Here is a 27,916-nt window from a genome sequence, read left to right as displayed (position 1 = left end):
AGAGCGTGAGAAACAAGAGAGATAAAAAGTCATGAGAGAGGGGAAAAAGAAAGAGAGAGGAAGAAACAAATCCAAAGAGAAATAGAAAGACAGAAGTAGAGAAAAGAGAAAAGAAAGTGCAAAGGGTAGGAAGAGAGAAAGAGAAAAGAGAGAAAAGGAAAAAGGAAAGTTAGAGCAAAATAGGTTAAAAAGACACAGAGAGAGAAAGAGACAAAGAGCAACAAAGGAAGAGAAAAAGAGAGACACAGAGAGTGAATGAGACAGAGACAGAGAGTGGGAGAAAAGGGGTGGAAAAGAGAGGGCGAGAGAGAAAGAAATACGAGTACAGTGTCTTTGTTCGAGGCACCTGGCTTTGGCAACATCAAGTTGACATATTTCAACCTGCAGCTTGTTTTTCTCCTGCGCTTCTCTGAGTGTTGTCTCGCGGGCCGGATTCAATCCCTTAGCGGGCCTGATTTGGCCCGCGGGCCGCCTGTTTGACATCTGCGGATTACAGTATGCAAAAGAAATACAAATTTCTTGACCTATGATTTATTTTAAAAAAAATAATAATATTGGTTCATGTATGTTTGCTTAGTATTCAAACCAATGTTTTTTTTTTACTGAATACAAGTTTTTTTGTACCACTAGGAGGTCCTACATATTACACACTGTTCCTTTGAGACAATTTTTAATCCCTTACCTTTTCATTTAGTCCCTCAAACGAAAAATCTTAACCTTTTCTGCAGCAACGATCGTAACCATAGATATGACACACAAAATGAAATCTTGTTTTTTATTCCCTGAAGCAAATATTGAAATATTTGATACAATCGTAAATCTTTCTATGTAAAATCAGTATCCTAAGCCACAATGGCTCCCCACCAAAAATGGTTCCTTTGATTTTGCGTTATACCATATCTTATCAAATTGTTAACATTGAAGTGCTCTTCTTGTAGTAAACCCATCTTTGATGGCTATGATTTTTTTGTTGTTGTTATCACTTGTAAGATCTGTGGCCTCTGTAGAGATCAGTAGAGCTAAGGTGCGAGGAGGTACGTGGCCCTGTGTCCCGGTACAGGTAGGTGCTCCCCATCAGTGACTCCATAGGGCTGGGGGGCCTACGAACAGGTCCTCGGTCTCCGGCAGTGGACAACGTCGGATTGGGGAATATGGGAAGCGGGGGTTTAGGAGGATCGACATTGAGGACGGGTTTGGAGGGGAGCAATGGATAGGTTACGACAGGAGCACCGCCAGGCATGGTGGTTCTGCTAAACGCGGAGTAGCGGCTCCCGCCAGGGTCCAACACCTGCAACTGCGAATCTCCGCTCTGCTCGGCTCCAGGAATTTTCTACAAACAAAAGCAAGGATGAAATAAGTGACGAGTTTGGCTTTGGTTTACACGCATGATAGATGCCAATAATAACATTTTATCTCCAGGGTTCTTACAAATGAAAACAAGTTAAATTCAAGACTTTTTAAGACTTTTTTAAGACAGAGTCAACAACAACAAAAAAAAAACACAATTGAAACAAACAAACCAAAATCACTACATGAATTAGAAGCAATTTTAAACAAATGTTTATTTGAATATGTTTTGTAAAATCACATTCTGGTCGATTTGAAAACTTTCTCTTTGAATAACGTAGCTCTCTCCAAAGTTTTAGATATGGAAAACAACAAATAAATGGATGTTTACAGATCCTATCTCTCAGATAGGACGCATTGTGTGTCATGGTTGCCATGGCACCCATTTGGCCGCGCCTGTGTGTGTCACGTTTGTCATGGTGCCCAATTGTCCCCGCGCGTGTGTGTCACGGTTGCCATGGTGACCAATTGGCCCCGCCCTTGTGGTGCCAGGTGCAGCTCGTTGAGAGATTGGATTTTTGTCTATATAAAGCTCAGCGCTCTCTTGCTTCGGGTGTCAGCCCGTCAAACGAACTTCTTCCCCACAAGACATGGGTTCTGACTTGGTCCTGTTCTCCTGTTGATATTTTCAGTCCAGTATTGTTCCCGTTTATTTTTGTCCTGTTTAATTTCGGGTTCCAGTTTTGTTTCCGTCAGATGACACTCAACTAAATCTTCCGATGAAGGAATCTGCCCCATTAACCTGTGGAAATTTGGAGGCCTGCCTCACTGATATATTGAGATGGATGTCACTAAGAGATCCGCAGGTTTGAGAGCGTTCTCCATTCGGGCCCCGGTGCTGTGGAATGCTCTGCACTCTGAGATTCGATCTGCAACCTCAGTGGACACTTCTATTCTATAGCTTATGAATGAACTATATTTTATGTTGACAATATCTGTTTATTGTTTGTTATTGCTGTAAGGGAAATTATAGTTTGATTATAGTTTGAATGTACCTTTGTAGGATATTATCCTCAAAAGTACTTCAACAAAGCCAAAGATTATATCCAGGTGCTGTTTGCATGCTTGCAACAATTGTTGCCCTCTTGGGACCATCTAACAATCAAGATGGCCTTGGTTTTGGTGCTGGGAAGAGCTTAAAATTGCAGCCCTTAACTTGACTTACAGTACATCATGGATCCTCAGTCAAAACTAGCAGATAACTACTAATTCCATCAAACCCTTCTGCTACATTGGTGAGTATTTTAATCATGAATCACAAAAAAATAACTTTCCTATTAAATATTTTTAGTTCAAACAAATATAAATCTTATGTGTTCAAATGTTTAAGACTTTTGAAAATTGGATTGAAGACATTTTAATGTTGATTAAGGCCTTGTTTTTAGAATAATGAATGTCATGCTTTTGAAGACTGTTCAAGGATCGTCTGGAACCCTGATCTTAAATCCATTTGAGACTTTTTGAAATATTTATAGACAGTTGACTAATACGTATCCATAGAATGGTTATGATCATGGAGCTGGTCTATGAATGGCATTAAAGGCGTTTCTATAAACCAAGCCATTTTCCAGACTGACATGTGGCAAAGGCCGATGTTGACACTGAATTCTTTACCTCCTGTTTTTTCTTCTTGTCTTTCTTGGCCTTTTTGTTTTCCTTGTTACTGTCACAGGAACTGGAGGAGCTTGAATCCTGAGGATGTACAAAACACACTGTATATCCTCCATCCATCCATCCATTCACCTCTGCGAAATTCTAAGGACCTCGTCCACTGAACTGACCTTTTTCGATCATTTATTACGCACATTAACAGTTTTTTTTCCGCGGAATAAATATTTTGAAGTGTTCAAAAACCAACTCGTTGGAATCCTCCTTACTTTCTTCTTGTCTTTCTTTTTCTTGTCCTTTTTCTTCTTTTTGCTTCCACCACTGGAAGAATCACTTGATGAGTCAGAGGAAGAATGCTGCATAAAAACAAATAAAATAAATGTACCGTATTTATTTGTGTGTAACGCAGATGATTATTATTTTATTAACCTAAAAAACAACTCAAGGTTTGGGTGCGCGTTTTACACAAGGTTTTATTATATTATTGAGAATACATATTTCCATAATTGTGCAATTACTGTATCAATCACTCGACACAAAACTTATATAACACGGAATATTGGATGAAATTCCAAAAAATATCTGATTTATGTAGCTTTATTTTTCTAAATTGATTATAACTGAACATTTTATACAATGCAAACCTAATAAATATGATTAGCATGTACAATTCTAAAATTATCTTGAACATTCTGATATTTTTGTTATTTTTTTGAAAAAGTATTTTTTCTATAATAAGATACACAAATCTTAAAATGACAACATGTACAGTATTTTTTAACAGGTATATAGAAACAATGAAACACCAGACAAATTGTCAGAACCAGAACAGATACAGGACCCAATCGCGTGACGTTCTCACACAAGCTTTTTATTTTACGGGAAATGGGGAGTCATGCACATCAGGAAGCCAGTCTGGCGTGGAAGGACAGAACGCCAGAGACCGACGAGACCGACTCCAATTGCCTGAGTGATATTGGACGGATGGGGGCGGTACCAGACAGGAAGGGACAGACAGGATTGACAACAAATCAGGACATCGATAACTAACAGGAGAAACTAGACGGGAATGAAAACTGAAGAAAAATAACAAACAGGACCAAAATAGACAGAAACAAAACTGGAACCCGAAATTAAACAGGACAAAAATATATGGGAACAATACCGGACTGAAGATATCAACAGGAAAACAGGACCAAGTCAGAACCCACGTATTGTGGGGAAGAAGTTAGTTTGACGGGCTGACAACCGAAGCAAGAGAGCGCTGAGCTTTATATAGACAGAAATCCAATCTCTTAACGAGCCGCAGCTAACCCCCCCCCCCCCCCCCCCCGAAGGGCGGGGCCAATTGGGCACCATTGTAACCGTGACACACAGGGGTGGGGCCAATTGGGCACCATGGCAACCGTGACACACACACACACACACACACACACGGGCGCGGCCAATTGGGCGCTATGGCAACCATGACACAAACATAATATATTGCTGTGTACAAATGAAATCAATATCACCATCTCCTTTTGAGGTAAAATCAATGTAGAGCAAATAAGCCCAACACAAAATTGACTTCCAAGTAACTCAGAACTTTGGAACGGATGGAACGATTGCGTTACCTTTTGGACAGTTCCTGAACGTACTAATTCACCATGTACCATAATGAAATCTGATAACATTAAGTTTTGAATTTAATTAAAACATCTAAGCCTATGTATTGATAAAATAATGTTCTCACTGTACGTAATTATGTCGATTGGAGGGGCATTCTCAAGTAGAGAACATTATGCAAACGACCCACTTCTTAGGCTTTCTAAAAGGTTTAGCAACTTCAGAGACCATTAATCAATACTGTATTATCAGACACCTAAGATCACACCCATAGAGGCATGGTTTAGTCAAGCATCCCTGGTCTACATAAAAAGAGGAGCTGAGCGATATTTCGCCTTCTTTCTACTGCCTCGGATGCAGTTGCATACCACTGACGGGGTTTTGGGGTTTTTAAGGGTTATTGTTCTATCTTCGTTATTCATTATCCATTATCCGTTATCGGTCAGTTCATAATACGCTACAAAGCCTAGGAGCCGGGACACTTACTCTCAGCCAAAAGGCCAAGCTAAGGTCCTAGCCCTAAAGCCTTGCTGCGATCATTGCGAATGCACCGTTCCCGGAGGTACTGCAATACCGGGCCGATGCGTGGAGTGGACAGACGGGGTTTTGGGGTTTTTAAGGGTTATTGATCTATCTTCGTTATTCATTATCCATTATCCGTTATCGGTCAGTTCATAATACGCTACAAAGCCTAGGAGCCGGGACACTTACTCTCAGCCAAAAGGCCAAGCTAAGGTCCTAGCCCTAAAGCCTTGCTGCGATCATTGCGAATGCACCGTTCCCGGAGGTACTGCAATACCGGGCCGATGCGTGGAGTGGACAGAGCAAGCTCATATTCCATCTCCGAAATGCAAAAATCAAAGATAGTGACTTCATAGAAAGTACACAAAAGGCCAAGGCCAAGCTAAGGACCTAGCATCAAAGTCTTGCTACAAGGCCAAGTCATGTCCTTCATTGAAGCACACAGCCCATAAAAGGCCAAGCTAAGGTCCTAGCATTAGACGGGGTTTTTAAGGGATATTGATCTATCTTCGTTATTCATTATCCATTATCCGTTATCGGTCAGTTCATAATACGCTACAAAGCCTAGGTCCTAGCATTAGACGTGCTTTCTGCAGTGCAATTTAGCGTGTGGTCCATACTTTGTGACCACCCCGGAGCACAAGACCAAATCTCTCCGCAACAACAAGTAAGAGGACGGTTTCATATTTAACACCATGTTTGCTGGTTCTTGGGAATGATCTTGGAATCTCCCCAAATCAACTAGCATTATAGCGGTAAACTTTCTTTTTTTGGTCGTAACTAACAGCGGTCAAAAACTCCCACAATGTCCGGCTCCTTCCCCTCCCTTTTTGTTTCCCTATTATTAATTCTCTGTATTAATGAATTACTATATGTGTACTATTTTAATCGGCCTGGTTCGTTGAATCCATTTTATTGGGATTAGTAATTCATATCAGAAGTCAAAAGAAATTAATGTGATAACGTAAGTTAAACTTTTATCAGTGTAGGGAATTCTACCATCCTTCAGAGAAAAAAAAGATATATGATGGAGCACGAGCAACACCTCAAGGCAAATTTGTTTACTGACTGCAGTAAAGAATAATTCGTTTCAATCCTAATGATTTTCAAAAGTAAAGCTAGAAAAAAACCTACATCAACCTGCTTTAAAGAGGACAACATTATTAATTAGTATTAAAAATACATTTTCTTTTTAAAACAATAATCATTTAATGTACAGTACTTATATTTTAATTAATGACATAATTTGAAAACTTAAACAAAAAAATGTTTAAAAATCTATGTAACCCCTGGAATGTATTTCACTACCCCAGGGTGTGTACCCTTTTGAGGACTGCTGGTTTAGAAGAGTTAAAAGTATTATTTGATTCATCAAACATTATTTTCTTAGTACTCTGCTGTCACATGGTTTTTGGAGGCAGCACATTAGTGAACTCTTAGTACAAAGCAAAATGATGCACCACTTTCTTTTGTTTTTTTTATACTAGTAGGCTTCACTGTTTTTCCTTGTTTTGACAATTATGCAGTGTTTACATCATTGTCACTAATCATGTTGCTGTTCTTTGATTCCACACCCTTTATGGTGAATCTGCTTTTGGAACCTAGGAGATTTAATAAAAAGACAGTGCCTAGGGGTTGGGATTTCTTTTCTGAGGTTTGGGTCCTCTCCTGTTCTCTTTGCAAGTTAAACAATCTTTGATGTATTCCCCCTAATTTTAAGCGTCTATTAAACTCCCACTATCACTCACCTTCTTTTTCTTATCCTTTTTTTTCTTCTTCTTCTTGTCCTTTTTCTTCTTTTTCTAAAGGAATGATTTAGGATATCAGTTTTATGAAAATAGCGATGTCATTTTATAATACGTTATCTCACCTTGCTACTATCACTATCGGAAGACGAGGAAGATGAAGAGGAAGAAGAGGAAGAAGAGGAGGAAGAGCTATCATCAGAAGAGCTGGCCTTCTAAAAATCAAATCAAACACATCAGAATTCTAAAAAACATGGTTACTGGACCGATTCGCCGACTAATTCAATAAAGCTAACCTTCTTTTTCTTCTTCTTTTTCTTCTTTTTTTTCTTTTTCTTTTCATTATCACTGTCAGATGAGGATGAAGAGGAGGAAGAACTAGATTCCTGTAAGAATGAATAGTGAAAGAAAAAAAAACATTGCAGAATGTTGAGAGATTACAAAGACTACAGAATGAACAAAAGACCTAAAGATACCTGATGAAAATATGAAAAGTACAAGAACAAACCTTCTTCTTCTTCTTCTTCTTCTTCTTCATCTTTTTCTTCTTCTTTTTCTTCTTGTCATCATCACTGTCAGAGGAAGAGGACGACGATGATGACGAACTTGAATCCTGCGAATGCATTTTTGGTATCAAATCAGCAAAATCATCTTAAGTTGAAGAAAATAAGAGGGTAATGGGATCACACCTTCTTCTTTTTCTTCTTCTTCTTTTTCTTCTTCTTTTTCTTCTTCTTCTCATCCCCACTTTCTGATGAAGAACTATCTGAAGACGAAGAGGAGCTGGAAGAATCCTAAACATAAAATATAAAAAGCATATGCTTTACAGCCATTATATTTTTTGTACATATCATTGAAGCTTGAAAATTACCGTATTTTCACAACTATAAGGCGCACCGGGCTATAAGGCGCACCCCCCAAAATTGTTTTTTTTTTGTCCTATATTTTCCATACATAAGGTGCACCGGACTATAAGGCACTTCAGTGGGAACATCAACAAAACAGTCAGATATTCAGTCAAACTTATGAACCCCTTAACATTCCGACGGTTCGCAAAGAATCAAATACATGTCGCAGACACATACGGACACGGTGTCTGTACGATGTCACCAATCACTCAAATACGTCATTCCACATATGATTAGGAAGGTTAAACTCTTGGGATTCAAGAAATGCCAACCATTTTTAAAATTCTATTTTCTATTTTGCTGACACTGTTTGGACAGCAGAGTAAGAATTTCATTGTGCTGAGAAACTTGGTTCTTTACTGTGCATATGACAATAAACACTTTGAATTGAATTGAATTTAAAAAAAGAACTCATCACAGAAACATCAAGATCAGTCTGAAACAAGATACAGGGAAAATATAAAGCCGGGGTAGCTCACCAAAGTCGTCTTGCAGCCATCACGTTCAATAATAATACGCAACCATGGTCTTCTTACATCCATGTGTTTAGTAAATCCAACCGTGTAAATATTTACACACTCCAAAACACGACATAATGCCGACAAATAAAAAAAATAAATCACTGAGAATCATCTGTGCATCGATGGACGTTGCTTCTTGCTAGCTGTCTGTTTAGCCCCATAATTCCTGTTTACTAATACAGACTACGGTACAGTAGTAAAAAAATGTTTTCTCCAGGCCGTAGAGCAGCCAAACATGTGATCCACATCTTTTTCGGCCAATTGCAGGCTTTGTTTTGCCCCGCTTTAGCCTATGAGAGCCTGTAAATGCTAAAACAGACCCACATCCTTTACCTCCGAATAACTTTAGCCAATAGTGACCGATTCAAATGATGATTGGGGGAAAATCTAGTCGGCGGCTGCTTGCCTTAGTTGCGAGACCTTGCGACTCAATATTGATCCATATATAAGGCACAATGTATTGTAAGGCGCATGGTCAGCTTTTGAAGAAAATAAAGGCTTTTAGGTGCGCCTTGTAGTCGTGAAAATACGACACTCGAAAAAAATTGTATTGAGTCTTGTGTAATTATCTGTTAATGCTTCATTCAACACTCGTAAAAGTAAGTTTAAAAAACACTGGAGTTGATACATAGCAAATAATGTTAAATAGGATTTACACTGCAGAACATATATCTGAACTCTGAACTCTTCAATGTTGCATGGTAACACCACTAAGAGTGTAGATTGTCACCTAGTGTAAAATTTAACTAAGACTCCTCAGTGCAGTGTAGTGTTAAATAATTACTCTTAGCAGTGAAATTAACTCTATTTTTGGGATACACTTCACACTCTGTAAATAAGGACCATATTTTCACTGGCAGTCGCGTTTGACTTTACTCTTTCGGTGTTAAATTAACATAGAATATTTTACAGTGTAGCAATGGGATTACAATAATCAATTAACCTTTACAGTAATCCCTCACTGTATCACGCTTTCTTTTGCGATTTCGACACTTTGTCGATTTTCATTGTGCGTTGTGTTCTGCAGCAGACAACACAACACACAGCAAATGCCATCATAGAGGCAGGTTGCTTAGGGCTCTGTGTGTAAGTGTTGGGTGGGTGTGACTGTGTGTACACCTGGGCTAGTGTTGGCTGTCAGTCAAACAGCTGGGTGTCAAAAGGTAGACGCGAAACCTACTACGTAGCACAGCAACAGCTAGTAATTTAGCGTCTCATTACATGGAAAATAAATTCATGAATTAAATCCGACTCTGAGGAAAGTCAAAAGAGCACAGAGAAATGCTGATCACCACTGTGTGCTCCATGGATTGTTATCTGTGATGGCATCAGGAGATTAGGTAAAAGCGTATATCTGGTACATACATATAAATACATATATAAAAATACACATATATAAATACACATTTATAAATATATATATATATATATATATATATATATATATATATATATATATATATATATATATATATATATATATATATATATATATATATATATGTATATGTATATATATGTGTGTGTGTGTGTGTAAGGTTACTTCAATCTAATAAATAAACAAATGTATCTACTTCTTTACTTTTTTTATGTTTTTTTTTTACTGTTATCAGAAAGTACCTTCTTCTTTTTCTTCTTCTTCTTCTTCTTCTTCTTCTTCTTCTTCTTCTCATCCTCACTTTCTGAAGAAGAGCTATCAGAAGATGAAGAAGAGGAGCTGGAAGAATCCTAAACATGAAATCAAACACAAATTACTTATTGCAATTACCAGGAACGGGGTTACCAGATGAAATCAGATCATTTTGTTCAATGACAGGTTCACTTGTATTCTTATTTTTGACCATTTTTTAAATTACCTTCTTCTTTTTCTTCTTCTTCTTCTTCTTCTTCTTCTTTTTTTTCTTCTTCTCATCGTCACTTTCTGAAGAAGAGCTATCGGAAGATGAAGAGGAGCTGGAAGAATCCTAAACATGAAATCGAACACAAGTTACTGATTGCAATTACCAGAAACAGGATTACCCGATGAAATCAGATAGTTTTGGTTCAATATAAGGTTCACTTTTTTTCTTATTTTTGACCATTTTTTGAAACTACCTTCTTCTTTTTCTTTTTCTTCTTTTTCTTCTTCTTCTTCTTCTTCTCATCCTCACTTTCTGAAGAGCTATCAGAAGAGGAGGAGCTAGAAGAATCCTAAATATTAGATGAAACAGAAATTAATGGTAGCATTAACCAAATATGAATGTACTTGATTGGGTTCAAAATTGGATTCACCTTTTATCTCCTTAGTTTTTAACCTGTTTTAGAGCAGGCATAGGCTAACTGCGGCTAGGCTATTTAAACCAGCATGCAGAAAAAAGGAGCAAATACAATAATTCCTCGTTTTTGGTGGCCGTTATGGAAAACTGTATATACCTTTTGGTTCTGTCCTTCAGAAACCATGTTTTCCCATTATCAAACATTTTTCAAAAAGTGCCAGGGAGCCACTAGGGAGTGCCATAATACTGCATGTGGCTCCAGAGCAAGTGTAGGGGGTCGAGAAGTCCAACTTTGTTGGTTATAGAAAGCATATTCCTTTGCTTCTTCGAGCTTTTAGCATTCCAGTGTTTAGTTGACATGGTGGCTTTTAAAAATACGTTTTAAATGAAAAAGGTTTGGGCGTATATAATGCAGGTTCATCAAGCTGTTTTGCGTATGTGTACAACTCAGATTGCAACATCATTGACGCGCAGGCAGACAAGCAGAAAAGGGGCGGGGCAACCGTATAGCCAATCACAATGCAGAACACAATGCACAATGAAAATCTGCAAAGAGCCGAAACCGCAATACATCGAGGGATTGCTGTATTAAATTCACCTTTTACCTTTTTATTATTGACAAATCTGTTTTTAGAGCAGGCATAGGCAAACTATGGTTTACGGGCCACATACGGCACAAGTGCTTCTAATAATGTTTTCCCTTTCTATGCAATGCATACACTTAAACTTCATTGAACGATTTTGGGAGTACACGATCTATTACCAGCATCACATACACGTGAACTGCGATGAGGTTTCTGCGCATGTAGTTGGAAAGGAGATTTTACCAGGAAAACTTCTCCTTTTACTATTACTTCTAATACATTTCAACGGGTGATTTGATGATTGGACCATAAAATAAAAATTGAACAGCGCACTGACAAGATTTGAAAATTGGGTGAACGATCAATGACGGTTATTTGCAGCAGAGATGCACTCAATTTAAAATATAGTGGAACCTCGGTTTTCAAGCGCCTCTCAGTTCGAACAAATCAGTTCTCAACCAAAAATTTCGAGAAATTCTTGCTTCGCTTTTCGTTCAAAAAATCGGAGTTCGAACGCCGGTACGCTAGGGTGCGATGCTGAGCGGCATACGGGTGTAGATCGTGTAGATTGCACTTCTTTTCGCTTTCGCTTTTAATATCGGTGAACGGAGTGTTTTAGCCCCTAATTATGCCTCCGAAGAAGGTCGGTGCAAGCAGCAAAGTTGCTACAGGTGAAAAAAGGAGAGTAGTGCGCACAACTATTGAATTTAAGAAAGAAATAATAGCAAAATATGAAGAAGGTGTGCGAGTTTCCCTTATTTCGGGGGAATAGAGCATGGCTTCTGCAGACCACCACAAAGGTAAGAAATCCTATTCATTATTCTTTTCTTTATCTTTTAACCGCTCACCACTTTTTGTGGAGACCCGGGTGCTAAATGACGTGTCAACGACCTGATTTTTTTTATTTTTACACGTTCATGTTAGCGTAATCTTTCGTACGGAAGATCACTTGATGTCAATGATGTCGTTAGCGTAATCTTTCGTACGGAAGATTACGCTAACGCAAACGTAAGATTAGCCTGGGTTAGCTTCATGTTTACGTTCATGGTAAACATTCAGGGTGTTGGAACGGATTAAAACGATTTTACATTACTTTTAATGGGAAAAGCGATTTCGGTGATCAAACAAATCGGTTTTCGAACAGGGTTATGGAACGGATTATGGTCGAGAACCGAGGTTCCACTGTAAGTGTAAAATGACTCCTAATTATTTGAGACGACATCAGCTTGATCCCCTTTTGGAAGAGGAAAAACAACACACAAAGTGCAGCGCTATAAAAATACGTTCAAAATATGCTGAAATGTTGGATTATTCGGCTTTAAAAGGACAGTTTGTATTATTTAGTGCCTTCCAGTTGAAAACAAAATACTACAAAGATTAAAAAAACAATATTGATTTTAATATTGGACAAAATACATGAACTATTAGATAGACATGATTTGTTTTGAATACTTGTAGTTTGAAAATTTTGCATTTAATTTACATAGCATGTGCCTCGCCTCAAGGGAGCTAACATAGTTGTCCAACATTTACAGCTACAGGTATCCAAAAACCTCAAAAAGGCTAGGCCAGTCAGGCAAGTCCAAAGTCACAACCCATTAACAATTTTTTTTCCTGGCCTGCGGCTACCGTCATTAAATCAATATATGGCTGGTAGGTAACGTTGACTGCATTACAAAATAAATTTGGACCAAAAAAATATACCAACATTTTACCAGATGATGGCAGTAATCCTTTGGTCCCCTAGCCCTTGGCTTTCTGTGAGAATTTTAGCCCACCCCATTTGCCAAGAGACTGTGGCTGTTTTCAAAGAATATAATACCAAGAGGCACTGCATGGCCAAATATGCTGTCTACAAAAAGCTTAATGGAAACAAACGCTGTGAAAAGGTGAAGCAACTACAAACTGTTTCCATGGCACAGAAGCACTAGACCCCGCAAGTCAAATGAAAATATAAAAGTAAAAAGGTAAACTCCAAGAACTGCAAACCTTTCACAGAGAGTAAATTCATTATAAAGAATGCCAGGTTGAAAAGTTGCTCCTCAAAAATTTTGTAGTTCACCAAATTTGACCCGCTTTCTGAAAAGGTTGGACACCCCTGGGCTAGGCGAAAAAATGAGAAGTGTGTTGCGGCCACTTTCAGTCTCGATAGTTTGTATTCCTCCTTGTGCTTTGAACACTTGATTTCAGTTGCGTTTCACAATACATTGACATCAAGTGATCAAATAATACACACTGTCAGTCGTTGTTATTTTTTCTAAACACATTGGATCTTTAACTGCAGATACTTAAAATCAAATTAATGAATCCGTTTTTTTTCATTCTGGCCCGCCCCTCTGCCAAATGTTAAAACCCATTGTGATTTTTTTTTAAAATCCCCACCCTTGTTTGAGAGAATACCTTCTTCTTCTTCTTCTTTTTCTTCTTCTTCTTGTCTTTTTTATCATCATCACTGTCCGAAGAGGAACCAGAATCCTATTGAGGAAAAAACATCAGAATGACGTTTGTCTAATCATTAGTTTTGTTTCATCACACCTTTTGCTCCTTCTTCTTCAACTTCTTTTTCTTCTTCTTCTCCTTCTCGAGCACTTTCTCTCCCTCATCATCACTCATGTGGCCTTCCTCAATGACGCCCGAGACCGCCTCTGCTCCCAAGACATGGAATTACATCGCTGACTTACGTGAAATTTTGAACTTTCTTGAATGAGTAATTACACACACCATCTTTTGAGTAAGTTACTGATGCGTCCTCTGTCGATGTATACTGTAAAAAGAAAATCAACAAAACATGTTGTACATATTGTTGTAAGGGAAAGTCCTTGTACAAATACCCCATACTCTTTTCCAGCTACAAACTCTGCCAAAATGAGTGAACTCCAAAAGACTCACACTTTGTCCCGGAAGACCTTTTATTTTTCCTTTCTTATATTTGGTTCCTATTGGAGTACTGGAAGCAATTTCCTTTACATTATTAACAAGAAGGAATTTGCACATTATTTTCATGGTCAAATTCAAGCACTTTTTTATGACTTTCAAAGCCAATTTTCTAATTTCTCCTGGACCATTAAAATAATAAATCCGGCGTGAATCATGTATTTGCGGAGCCTCAAATATATCTCCCATTTACATTTGCAATTTTTAATTTTCTGGTGCACTTATTAAGACATATGGTTTTTAGATCTTCAGTTTATCACAAATATATTTATGGACCTGAGCAATATGTTTGTAAATCTTTTTGAGACAAATCTCTCCCGGTAAAGGTGTTGGATAAAAATGACTATGTAGCTTATATTCTCAGTTGAAGGAAGTTCTTCCCATTACAATTCATCACTACCTTAAAAATGTCCATGATTGATATGTAATCCTGGCAATAATACACATTTCATAGTGTTCTTTTTAGGTGTAGCATGCACCTGTCCTTTTGGGCCTGGCCCGTATGTGGGCGATTATGCTTCATCGGACAATGCCATACAAACTAATGCCAACTGCCAGTCATCACAAGGGAAGAAATGCAATGGCAAGGGATAGCCACCAGAGAGCAGTGTCTGTATCGCTTTTAGGCTGACTTGTGAAACATGACGATTTCCAGAATTTAATCCAAAATTCAAGCACTTTCAAGGATTTCAAGCACAAACCCCGATAAAAGCATGTTACCTTGTCATCATTATCACTTTTCCCTGCATCTCCAAAAGCACTTTTCTGCGTGTCATCAACTAATGGGCAGAATCAAAATATAAGCATCAAGACATACACAGTTGGTCTGCATTGGTGTAAGTATGAAAAGTAAACACACTCACCAGGTAGTGAAATTGATTCTTGTGTTTCATCCTGTGAACAATGTAAAACATAGATTTGTTATTATTATTATTTATTATTTGTTCTTTCTTTGAATTGTTTAACATTTACAGTACCTGGTAAAAGTATCCTCTCCCCAACAACGTTTTGAGATACTGTCATATTTCAGGCATCAAATTTATATCAAATAAAATCTCAAAACCCCACTTCACAATTGTGTCTCAAATGTTGTTCACTCCTGGAAAATATTTTCAGTTTTTTAGCTTTAAGTTTGATGTCAATACCTTTGCTAGAAAAGTTATCTTTAGTCAAATTGACAGAGGGAAAATTCAAAAATTTGACTACAAACCAAGAACCAGACTAATGGAAAGTTGGCAATTTTCCAAATAGCACATATTGTCTAGCAAACCCTATTGAACCCATTGAAAACCTAAGAAAAATTATGCAATAGGATCCAATAAAAGCAATATTTTCTTATGGCTGTCAGTATGTTAGTAATCCTGAATATTCAACAAGCATATAAAGACAAATTAGTTTGATAAGAACATCAAATAAATAAACCGCTAATGGTAGCTGCTAGTCGCAGCCAACAACCTTTAAAGCTCGTGACAGCGTCTGAGATGACATCTGCTAAAGCAACGCTAGTTGCTAATGTTGTGCTAGTCGACTCCTAAGGCAATGCTAGACATAACAAATGGTAAAGCTAACAGCTAAATGCTAAAGCTAAATATGTGCCGACTCCTTAAAATATGAACTAAATTATTTTTGGGGTTCATTATGTGAATTTATTTTCAGTTTTTCAATATTTGTATTAAGAAGATTGATTTCTAGAAGCTGCCTCAGCATTGCCAGCCACTATTATTTAGGTACCATCAGTATCCTAGAGTTTCTATTTTAGCAGAAGTGGGGTAAAAATACATATAATATAAAATAGAATTTTTCAATAATTCACTCAATTAAATTATGTTTTTGAAAAGAGTTAGATTGAAATACAATAATGTCCAAAAATGTCTTAACTCATTCAATGCCAGAAATCTTGCTTGTTTGTTGGTGACCAAATATTTATTTAATCATTATTTATTTAATTTATTTATTTATTTAATTTAATCAATTATTTAAGAACCAAAAAATCTGATTTTCATAGTTGAGGTTTACCTATGTTGATATTTTAAGGCCTTATTTTCAGGTAATCACAAATCGAAGTGTGAAATTTTGAAGATTATCAAAGGTCTCCTGATTATTATAACTTTTTGAAATGTTATGTATCATGCAAAACATATTTTTGGGTAGATAATCTAGACTTCACCTTATTTTGTAGGCTCAAAGTGTGCTTAATAATGTAAGAATCGTTTTATGAGGCATATATTAGGAAAACGGCAGATTGAGTTAACCTTTTTCTTGTCTTTTTTTTTCTTATTATCCTTTTTCTTCTTTTTCCTATCATCTTCACTGTCAGAGGAGGAGGAGGATGAAGAGGAAGAGGACGAAGAAGAAGAGGAAGAACTGGAGTCCTGTAAAAGAAGGAGAACCGTAACAATCAGTGCCAAAGCCAGATTTCAATTTAACTGCATTAATTAAAAAAGGACAAGTGAAGCGAAAATACGCATATAATCACAACACCTTCTTTTTCTTCTTCTTTTTCTTCTTCTTTTTCTTCTTCTTTTCATCTTCGCTGTCAGACGAAGAACTGTCAGATGAAGAGGACGAGGAATCCTGTAAAGTAGATGAAAACCATTTAAAATGATAACTAAGGACATGTGAAGCTAAATTACACATATTATAATCACAACACCTTCTTTTTCTTCTTCTTTTTCTTCTTCTTCTTCTTTTTCTTCTTCTTTTCATCGTCACTGTCAGACGAAGAACTGTCAGACGAAGAGGACGAGGAATCCTGTAAAGTAGGAGATATCCAATTAAAATTGATAACTCACGCAACATCTTTTGACACATCAGTACCTTTTTGTCTTTCTTCTTTTTCTTCTTCTTGTCTTTCTTCTTTTTCTTCTTCTTGTCTTTCTTCTTTTTCTTCTTCTTCTTGTCATCACTGTCCCAGGAAGAGCTGTCAGACAAAGAGGAATCCTGGAACATGAGAGTGGAGATATCGTTTCAGTGATAGACAAGCCAAAAACTATAGGGCAAACTGATATGAGGATGTAAACAAATTGATTGAGAGCATTTATACTAAAATCTCAATGTTCTTTCTCTCTCTCTCTCTCTCTCTCTCTCTCTCTCTCTCTCTCTCTCTCTCTCTCTCTCTCTCTCTCTCTCTCTCTCTCTCTCTCTCTCTCTCTCTCTCTCTCTCACCCACCTTTTTTAACTTTGAGTCCATGTAAAGTTCCATTTGTTCATCTAAATAAAAACAGATCAATAAATATTAAGGTAAGTGGAAAAGCTGTGACTTCAGATGATGAATGTATAATCAATTAAAAGCATGACATTAGTCCATAAGCGTCATTTAAAACATGATTAAAGACATCCAATTGTAGTTTACTAAATGTTCAACAAGAACTAGAGTCTGTATTTAAATACAAAATATGCTTAATTATTGAAAAAACACTATGATGATGTATTTTTTCCCGCTAATTCGATTTCAAAGTCAACAAGAATTAAACATAGATTTATAAAGTGATACTTCTTTGAAACAGCACGTTTTAACTCACGGTGAGACTTCAGAAAAAGGGTTGGGCACAAACACTTTCAAAAGGAGAGCACATTTTCAAAGTTGTAGTTTTGTTAAACCAAATAATCAGCAGATTAATTGATATTCATTTTCTTAATAAAATAATAACAATCGATTTTTATCCAGAAGACATCATGAGAAATATTTGTCCACGTATAACACACACTCGTGTGTAATGCACGCCCCTAATTTTTTATTAAGAATTGGTATGAAATTTTTTTTCACTTCTTAAGTTAGGTTTAAGCCTGTGATTTGTCATTTTTAGAAGATGTGGTTTGTCATTAGAAGCCTTCAGGTTTCACTCAAGATTTCATTCTATATCAAAGAAGTTTCCCCCAGTATCAGTAATTTAGTTCTGGCCATTATTAACAGCAGTCTTTCTGGCCTGTATTGACTAGTTTTCACCCTGAAGGTAGCAGGTGGAAGAGATGGTGAGCAGGATGGTGCTGATCCCACCATAACTCCGGATGTAGCACCTCTCTCCTGTAGTTCGTCTCACCATCGTTTGAAATTCGCCCGAGAACAATGGAGTCATTTGCGGACTTGATGAGGTCGGCTGTGGAGTAGGCGAGGCAGTTAAGGAGTAGAGTAGTGGACTTAGAATGCACCCTTGGGGAACTCCAGTGTTGATGACCGGGGTGGAGGAGGTGTTTGTCTCCACCTTGTGCGGTCTGTCATGAAGTCCACAGTCCAATTTCTAAAGGCAGTTATTGAAGTTTGTTCTGGAGTTTGAACGACCGGATGGTGTTAAAAGCCGAGCTGTAGTCCACAAAGAGGAGCCGTGCATAGACGTTTCTGTGCTCCAGTAGTTTGTGCAGCACCGTGGCAATGGCATTCTCAGTTGAACAGTTCTATCTGTGTGCAATTTTGTGTGGGTCCAGAAAGGGTGCTAGGGCAGCCTTGATGTGTTTGACAACCAGTCTCTCAAGACATTTGGCAGGTATGGAAGTGAGAACCACAGGCCTGCAATGGCTAAGGCCTTGACTGTTTGGGGACGGAAACAATGGTTGCTGAATTTAAGGAGGCAGAGACCAGTGAGAAGGACAGCTTGTGTTCGTAAATGAACTTTGAACATGCCTGGACTACTGCAGCGTATAATGGAATCAGCTAGTCTTCCATATCACGCCTACAAGGGCTCCAAAATGCTTTGGCTCAACTTTTAACTGGCACACGTAGGAAGGACCACATTAGACCTGTTCTGGTGTCCCTATACTGGCTACACTTGAGGGTTTATTTCAAGATTATTTCATTTGTTTTTAAATCTTTAAATGGCCTTGCTCCGCCTTACCTCAGTGTGTTGCTTAACTGTCATGCTCCTGCTCGGTGTTTCAAGTCAGCAAATCAGCTGCTGCTGGAGGCACAGAGGCCTAAGAGGAAGCTCAGAGGGGATAAAGCCTGTTCTGTTGCTGGTCCGAAACTTTGAAACAATTTTCCCTTGCACATCAGACAGGCATCCTTACTTTCCACTTTTAAAACTTTTTTGATGCGATAATGGCCTAACCAAAATCAGTTGAATTTTTGTCTTAAAAGCCATTTTTATTCCTTGGTTTTTGACCGAACTTAGGACTTTGTTGCTGTTTTATTACTTTAACATTTTCATAATTGTTAAGCATTTTAATTATTTTATGGTTTATTTAAGGTTTTTTGCTATGTTTCACTTTTGTACAGCACTTTGTGTTCAACTGTGGCTTTTTTCAAGGGCCCTATTAAAAAAGTTCAGTTAAGTTTTCCTCAGCGCAAGACAAGCATTGTAAGTGACACACGTTGTTGAATATGTGGGGTCGTAATGAAAATAGTTTATTGACAACCAGAGTTGTTCCCCTTATCATGCTTTTATGCGTTTGTTTCTGTTTTATTTCTGTTTTCTCCATTCTCTAACATTCAATTTTGGTACCTGTGAGTAAAAATAGTGTGATAATGAGATTGAATTGATTTTCGTGTTATCTATATCTATGTTATCTATATCACTGGTTGTCAAGTGGTTAGGGTTTGACGGTGTCACTGCCGCAACCTGGGTTTGATTCCTATTAAATCCTATGTACTGTATTGCATTTGTGACTTTTTTCCGACTAATCAATCATTGCTTAAATGCGGTATCGTGTGTAACGCGCACCCAAACTTTGAGTTGTTTTCTTAGTAAAAGAAAATGCACGTTATACGTGAATAGATAAAAGTCAATCTGAGAGAATTTTAAATATATCGACTTCAGGAACAATGTATTTGCCAGGTCTGTGTTTTACCTACCAGTCGGTGCTATGATTAACCTGTCCCACATGTATTCCTTCACCACTTTCTTGTTCTTCTCATTTTTCTTTTTCTTCTTTTTCTTGTCATCCTTTAAAACAATGATTATACTTAATTAAATCACTGTTGTTAAGTCATTCAAAACAAAATGTGCCAGGAAATAGGAGAGAGTACTTTTAAAAAATTGTCCAAGACTGTGCAGTCGTTCAAGAACCACCATTTAGAATTAAGCAACTGGTTGAACAGGTCATTGTCCTTGCTTTACCTGCTGCGATAGTATCACAGTCAGGTGTTGCCTACTGGATGATAGGGGTCAAATACTTCACCCTTTTACTGACTGAATGTACAAATTGACACGAAAAACCTGGAGACGAGTAGATTGTTCCAACTTGTTTGTGTCATACATTCCAAATAGGAGTGAACCTGGCTTTCAGTCAGATGCCTCCTACACTTAAACACACCAACTTGGTGCAAGTCTAAACCTTGAGACTCTATGTTCTTTTCTGGAATGCTAATCATTCATCCAGCTTTGGTGTTTTTTGCCTTTAAAGATGACTTTTTTTACTTTAATTTTATTTTTACGTTTTACAAGAAGGTAAAATACATCTGAATATTAAATGGCTGTACCCTAGGGTTGTGTTCTGTCCCATTTTAGCCTTTTTCATGTGTTTAAACAGGAAGATAACACTCACTAAAATCTCACCTGAATGGTAAAGCCTGTTAAGTTTTAAAATCTCACCTATATTTATGTTTAAGCAATGGTAAATTGAGATAAATAAGTCAATTATTTTGCATGTAAATATCAATCAAAAATACACAAACTATCATACAAACAAGTAGTTTTAAAACACTCGTAGGTAGAGAAGTTTGCATTTTTTTTTACATGAGTCTCACCTACAGGGAGCTAAAATAATTATCCGCCATCTTCCTGTCACGGGTACTCAAAAATCAAAAAGTTCACAAAGATCTGGGCAATTTTTTTTTTATAAAAACGGTGCAGTTGGTTCACTTTGAGTCTTAGTAGTTTGTATTCTTCCTTGTGTTTTTACCACTCGTGTTTGGTTGCACTACACAGCGACATCTGGTGGTCAATAATATCCACCATCCATTTAAAATAATTTCTGAAAAGATCTTCACGCTCAGGGTTCATACACCTTTTTAATAGCAAAATTCAAGCACTATTTAAGGATTTTTCAAGCCAATTCCTCCAGTACTATTAAACAAAAATCCGGGCTGAATCATCTATTTGCAGATCTACAAAAATATTTGAGATTTAAAGATGCCATTTTAATCTTGCGTTTGCTTTTCCCACACATGGTCTATAGACCTCGAGTAAATGCTTGAATTTTGAGACAAATCGTTTACCCGTATAGGTGTAGGGTAAAAATTACAGGAATCTGTAGCTTTCATTTTCAGTTTCGGGATGTTCTCCCTATTACAATTTACTACTTAAAAACGCTACCTTCATTTTTTGCTTGGCTCATAATAAATGTCCCTAATTGATTTGTAATCCTTGCACTAATACACATTTCATAGCGCCCTGATTGGGTGAAGAATGCACCTGACGTCTTGGGTGTGACCCGTAGGGGGCAATGACGCGTCATAGGGGGAAAAAAGTACAAACTAATGCTAACTGCAGTTAATCACAAGGTAAGAGGAAATGCAATGGCAAAGCCAAGCCACCGGAGAGCAGTGTCTGTGTCATTTTTAAGCAGACATGTTGAGCAACATGGCAACAGTTTCAAGCATTTACAAGTACTTCACTCATCATACAAGCACTATTCAATCCTTGAAAACACACGATTAATATTTAAGTATTTTTAGGGATTTCGAGCACCCGTATGAATCCTGCACGCTGCAGGGGAAAATTCAATGTACCAGAAAACATGTAAGGACAACTTCTAGTCGCAGTCTGGTGGACAAGTTGAAGCAATATTAGAACTTGCAGATGATCGAACTCACCTCACTATCACTGTCGGAAGAGCTGCTGGATGAAGAAGAGGAGGAAGAAGATGAGGAGGAAGATGAACTGGAATCCTGTAAAGGGAAGTATGGTTTTGTGTTCTCTTTTAATAAATTGTATTTGTGAGGGTCTTTTTCAAAGTAGATGGTATCTGTCATATTGGTGGGCTGTCAGGGCCAGCAAGGCTTTATCTGCAGGCCTAAAAATGATCTGAATCATGGGATATTAATTATATTCTGTCCATGAATTGGCTGGTTGGATCCTTTAAACACTAGGTTCGTAGGGGCACCATTTCCTGTGGTATGTCTTGGGCAAGTACGGCCTCGTGGTGCCCATCCCTCTCCAGGCCAACATATGTTCCCACCTGGTCAATAAATACTTATTAAATAACTCAGATTTGTTCGTCAGCTTCTTTCCATTGCTTCTCCCCAGTTTGTGCTGCTCCCAGATGTGTACTTTTTTATTTTTAAGCATTCAACCAATCACATGTCAGCAATTACTTGTTCCCAGGGTCAAAAATCTACACGGAAGGCCTTCACAATCAGCTCTGCAGGCCCTGAGGCATAACATAAGGGACAATGAAGTGATTGGTATAGCCAATCAAATTCGAAATTGGTGAGTAAGCGCATTCTAAAAGGCGTGACAAAGCGTCAGTGGTTTCGCAAACTATAATTGGCTTAGAGGCGGTAACTGATGCGTTACAACAAAAAAGTTAAGAAAAATAAAGTATGTATCACCTTGTTCATTGCTTCTGTCAAACTGACATATTTAGCCCAAAATTGAATAAAACGTATGCCAGAAATATGCCAGAACATGCTCAACTTTAAGCATTAGCTTTGATGGCGACAAAAAAAGTTATTGATGGAATTGAAACGGAATGTGTACGACAGAAAAATTGAATTCTTAATGCACAAATAAAAATAAAAGGGATTTTTTGTAAGCAAAGAGTGCTTCGGTTCGCAAATAATATTGAAATTATATGAGGTTATTTCTAATGCTTTTTAAATGTGTCACAGCTGTAGCTCAAGTAAATGTTGTATAGCCGTTAAATAGTTATTAAGGGTTATATTCATTGAGCATACTGAAGGCCTAGGCGTAACTTGCACAGTCCGCCACTGTATTCTGGTTATTTAAAAAGGGAAGGGCTCTTCAGACAAACAGACAGACGTCGTCTGCCCATCCCAGGTATGTCGGCATCCTATTGTCCCCATCACAAAGTGCAAGTGCTCGACTTTCAACAAACCTATTAATCACAAGCCTGACCTGTTTAAATGACTGTAATTATGAGTGTATTTACTTATTCCCAAGGACGGCGCACCTAGGGGGAGCTATAAAATGCTTATGCTACTTGCTCTTAAAATATATTTTAATGGTAATGTTGCCATTATGCTTTTAAAATATGAGTTAAAGGCAGTAGAGGTCAAGTATATTCAAAGTTATTTTTTGAAAGGGACTATGAGTTATTTAGCACCTCCTAGAGGTAAATAACCCAATCCATTAAAGAAATAAGTATATATAGTCAAGTCATGTTTATTTGTATAGCCCTTAATCAGAAGGAGTCTCAAAGGGCTGCACAGACCACAAATTATTGCAAACCACAGACTATTATGACACCATCCTCTGATCTAAAACCTACACGAGGGCAAGGAAAAACTTAAGAAATCTCAACATGAGGAAAATGAAAAAACCTTAAGAAGCAACCACACAGGATGACCAGGCTCCAACAGATGTTGCAATAACAAATAGTACATAGATATTGTCAACATGAAATATAGGTCATTCATAAGCGATAGAATAGAATATACAGTATATTGATTTGAATAATAAGCAAAAATACATGAGCTATCATCTAAACATGCCATTTTTAAGACATTTTCTCAGCCTACAGGTATTTAAAAAACTTCATGCGGAAATTACGCTTTTTTTTCGGTTTTTTTTACTTGATTTTTTTTATTCATGTATGGGAAGTCTCAGTTGTTATTTTCTCATCTCATCTCATCTCATCTCATTAGCTGCACCGCTTATCCTCAGTAGGGTCGCAGGGGTGCTGGAGCCCATCCCAGCAATCATCGGGCAGTGGGCAGGGGACACCCTGAACTGGTTGCCAGCCAATCGCAGGGCACACAGGGACAGACAACTCGCTTGCTCATTCACACCTAGGGACAATTTGGACCGGCCAATCCACCTGAAATGCATGTCTTTGGAATGTGGGAGGAAACCCATTTTTGAATCCAGTAGTTTGCCATTCATATTTGTTAAAATAATCAACAGATGTTGGTAAGGCCATTATCGCATCAAAAATGTGTAAACCACGTGTCTCCAATGTGGTGCACCCTAAGGGCAGCTTAAGTGCCTGCGGACCTGTTCTGAAAATAGCTCACCAGTGTGGGGTCATTGTGATTTTCCAGTATATTATTTTGTTAAGATTCGAATGAGCCTATTCAACCCTACTTCCAATAATCAACCTAAAAATAACATAGTAATAACATAGTAATAACATTGTTGTTATTTTTGAAATGCATCTCTAACTGAGTGCTCTTTCCACTAATTAGGGACAGAAAATATCTCTCAGCTTAAAAAGAAGTTGGAGACCCCTGCTGTAAACGGTAAGGCCACTATCGCACAAAAATATGTTTTAATTAATTATTCACTAATTAGCCATTGTTTCTACAACGTCAACCTAATTATGTCAAAAAATAAGACTAATCAAGTGCAACTATTGGTTTCAAAATGTAACAGTTTTTAGCCATTTTTTCTCGAAACCAATTGTTGGCAGTAATGCCATTTTTGCACGGGGTTAACAAAATGTGTATTTATTTTACATAATATATGGCTCAGCAACAGGAAGCTTACTTGCTGCTACGGGTACCCTCAAAAACCAATAACCTTTTAAAAGCCAGAGAAAAAACATTGTGTTAAGTCACTTTGAGTTTCCGTAGTTTGTATTTTTTTGTGCTTTGTAGCAATTTGTAAATTCTCAACCAATCAAAGTACACGTAGAAAAAGAAAGTAATGCAGAAAAAAATATATTTTAAATTGAAAACATAATATCCCCCAAAAATAGTAATATTTATATTGGTGGCCAATGTGACCATGTATTTAGCAAAGAAAAAACAGATCTGATTGGTGTGTGAGTGTGTGTGTGAATGGGTAAGTGTGAAGCACATTGTAAAGCGCTTTGGGAGGTCGTCAGTGACTTGAAAAGCGCTACATATATATATATGCATACCGTCATCATCATCATCAATTGTCTACAGTTACACTACACAATACAGTGAGATCTTTTGGTGAAATATTACACAGTGTCCCTTTAATGTCAGAACCCGAACAGACGGTGGACCCAGACGCGTAACGTTTTCACACAAGCTTTATTTTACGGAAACGGGGCAGTCATGCGCGTGAAAAAAAACGCCAGTGATTCAGCGATCGCTGGGCGGAAGAAGTGAGACAGAGAAGTCAGGCGCGGGAAGACAGGAAGCCAGAGGCTGACGAGATCGAAACCTTACAGGACAGACAGGATCGATACCAGAGACAGGATACACGAGCAGATACCGGACAGGACGGGACAGATATTGGATACTGGAGCAAGATACCGGACAGGACAGATGGGATCGATACCGGATAAAACAGCACGAGCAGGATACCGGACGAGCAGGATACCGGACAGGACGGGACAGATGGGATCGATACCAGATGGGATCGATACCAGAAACTGGATACTGGAGCAAGATAACAGCACGGGACGGACGGGATCGATACCAGATACTGGATACACAAGCAGGATACCGGACAGAGTCAAAACACACATCTTGCAAGTGCAGAGGTTTGTTGACGGACTGACAGGGAGTAAATGGGAGCACTGAGTTTAGATAGGAGGGGATACAATCAGGCAACGACCAGCAGCAGGCGCCAAACGAGCGAGCCCACGTGAGGGCAAATGGGAATCGTGACATTTAATGCTTGGATGCATGACTTACCAGTACATACAGTCTTCCACGAGTGAGGTCAAAAATTAGTTAGGGAGAAAATAAAATACTCATGAAATCATGCCTACATGTTTTATGACAAATCCTATTATTGAGACCTAATCGAGGTATTCTTGTGCCATTTTTTCCAGATTTTTTTTCTTCCGAGTGCTACAAAAGTTTTACATAGAAGGGTTAAAAAGTAATATCTTAAGACACATACTTTTTTCTTCTTTCGCTTCTTCTTCAGTTTCTTCTTCTTTTTCATTTTGGATTCATCTTCACTGTCTGACGATGATGAAGAACTGTCATATGAGAACTGTGCCTGATGAAGAAAACAAACATAAGACAACTTCACATACTGTTCTTATGATAATTCTCCAGTAGGGAAAAGATCAGTCGACGTACATGGCAATCTGTTGGTTGATTCTCTTCATCTTCAATATTTTCAACTTCTACAGGCTCTGTTTCCTCTGTGACAGACCCCAAACGACCAGGAGTGATGAGTGTTCGTTCCTCTACACTTGCAGCTCCACCTGGAGCTATGAGGAATGCAATTAGTCACATTATCAGTTCTACATCATAAAGACTCGGGAATAAAGTAATCCCTTGATGTATCATGGTTTACTGATTGCGGAATCGCAAATTTGCAGCTTTTCATCAGGCATTGTGTCCTGCATTCTGATTGGCTGAACAGTCACTGCGTCCTTTTTCTGCCTGTGCGTCAATGACATTGCAATCTGAGTTGTACATTTACGTCTAACAGCTTGGCAAACCTACATTATGTGCAAATATTTTTCATTTTCCAGTTTCTCTGAAAGCCATCATATCACAACCGCTTGGGTTTAAAACAAAGTTGGACTTATCAACCCGCTAAACTCGCTCTGGAGCTGCATGCGGCTCTTAAGCACTCCCTAGTGGTTCTTTGTTGCTTTTCAAAAATATTTTATGAGGGGAAAATCTATGTTTTCTGTGGAAACAAAAACAGGACACGTTCTAAACGTTTTCCAATCAATATAGACGGACACATTATGTGTTTCCTTCGTTATACAGACCATATAAGGCTTTTAACTTTTTAAAACCCCAGACACATTTTTGGGGGTTTTCATTTTTTGGTCCAATATGGTTCTTTTAGCACTTAGGTTGTCAAGCCCTGTCTAAGCAAAGTAAATAAAGTTAGTCATAAAGTCCAGATGATGGTGACAAAGTACCATATAAAATAAAATTGTTGTGTCCTAAAAGTAAAATAAAGTTATAATTTGACAGTAAAGAAGTTATTTGTTAATTTTAATTTAATTTTTTCAAAAAATGTTACTTTCATTTGTTAAACAAATGCTTGAGCTTGCAAATTGGGTTTGTCATTTGGTTTTAATGTAAAATAATTTATACATTAAAAAAAAAAAAAAGAAGATGAGGAGGACTATAGCGACACCTTTATAGAACTCAAGTTCAGTGAAAAACGAGTGATTACTCTATACCGAACCAACAAGTGCTTCTTAGTGGTTCCCTGGTGCTTTTTGAAAAGTGTTTGATAATGGAAAATTTGATGGTTATGTAGGAGGACAAATAAGACACAATCATTCTTAAGGTTTTCCAATGATTATAAATACCCTGTATGCCTTCTTATAAAGCTTATATTAGGAGTTACTTGGGTGTAATATGGCTATTTCAACATTTTGGGTTGCCAACCCCTGCGCAATACATTTTCGCTGTCCACATGTAGAATCAACAAACACAAGTTTTCCACCCTCTTTACTTTTTTTTCTTGTGACTTTCCCTTCGAAGAATATCATCAACATATTGTTCTCTAAAAAGTAAAAATCTTCTGCATACGGTTAGCAATAAACCGCAAGAAGGACATATTATAGTGCACCCCACCCCTGTGCAATGCAATAAACGCCCAATGTTCTGAGTATATCCGCACAAAAACGCCAGTATCATACATCAGATGCAGACTTGTAAAAAAAGACACATGTTATGTAATAGTGTAACTACACTACGAACTAAAATGTTGCAAGATAAAAGTATGCCATTTGAAATAGCTAACCTTCAGTGAGAGGGAACTCCATTGACGTCCACCCTTCTGAACACACCCTCAGTCCTGGTTTAACAACTTAGGTGAGTGTAGAAACATTACACATTGATAGGGCAGGGTCAAGGTGTGTGTGCCG

General features: G+C 37.8%; 1 protein-coding gene and 1 pseudogene across 3 annotated transcripts; both read right to left on the bottom strand.

Moving 5' to 3' along the window:
* Positions 1–761: 761 nt before the first annotated feature.
* Positions 762–27,916, bottom strand: LOC148358407 (uncharacterized). 3 transcript variants are annotated; one of them, XM_088346345.1, is made up of 26 exons: positions 27,793–27,916; positions 26,154–26,287; positions 25,969–26,070; positions 21,780–21,854; positions 19,818–19,908; positions 17,202–17,242; positions 16,850–16,972; positions 16,686–16,784; positions 16,514–16,606; positions 16,285–16,404; positions 14,896–14,926; positions 14,753–14,811; positions 13,820–13,862; positions 13,634–13,743; positions 13,499–13,573; positions 10,354–10,449; positions 10,116–10,223; positions 9,880–9,987; positions 7,520–7,624; positions 7,339–7,443; positions 7,127–7,216; positions 6,956–7,045; positions 6,834–6,887; positions 3,225–3,311; positions 2,962–3,039; positions 762–1,330 (listed from the first exon to the last, which is right to left on the bottom strand). In XM_088346345.1, the coding sequence occupies exons 1-26, from the start codon at positions 27,812–27,814 to the stop codon at positions 980–982; spliced, it is 2,490 nt and encodes an 829-aa protein (XP_088202471.1). In that variant the 5' UTR covers positions 27,815–27,916; the 3' UTR covers positions 762–979. The 3 variants fall into 3 exon arrangements, with proteins under 3 accessions (XP_088202471.1, XP_088202472.1, XP_088202473.1); XM_088346346.1 differs by having other exon boundaries at positions 16,514–16,608; positions 16,706–16,784; XM_088346347.1 differs by lacking the exon at positions 10,116–10,223 and having other exon boundaries at positions 9,880–9,948; positions 10,420–10,449.
* On the bottom strand, positions 5,329–5,471 carry LOC148358408 (U2 spliceosomal RNA; annotated as a pseudogene).

This window comes from Urocampus carinirostris, chromosome 10 (assembly GCF_059441175.1).
Source record: "Urocampus carinirostris isolate Australia breed hairy pipefish chromosome 10, RoL_Ucar_1.0, whole genome shotgun sequence".
Classification (NCBI taxonomy): Eukaryota; Metazoa; Chordata; class Actinopteri; order Syngnathiformes; family Syngnathidae; genus Urocampus; species Urocampus carinirostris.
This window is presented reverse-complemented; position numbering and strand designations above follow the sequence as displayed.

Coding starts and splice junctions, on each gene's coding strand:
- LOC148358407 (XM_088346345.1), bottom strand. CDS start 27,814: ATGGAGTTCCCTCTCACTGAAG. Junction 17,243..19,817: donor GTTAATCATAGCACCGACTG/GTAGGTAAAACA, acceptor GTTTTTATTTAG/ATGAACAAATGGAACTTTAC. Junction 14,927..16,284: donor AAAAAAAAGACAAGAAAAAG/GTTAACTCAATC, acceptor CATTGTTCACAG/GATGAAACACAAGAATCAAT.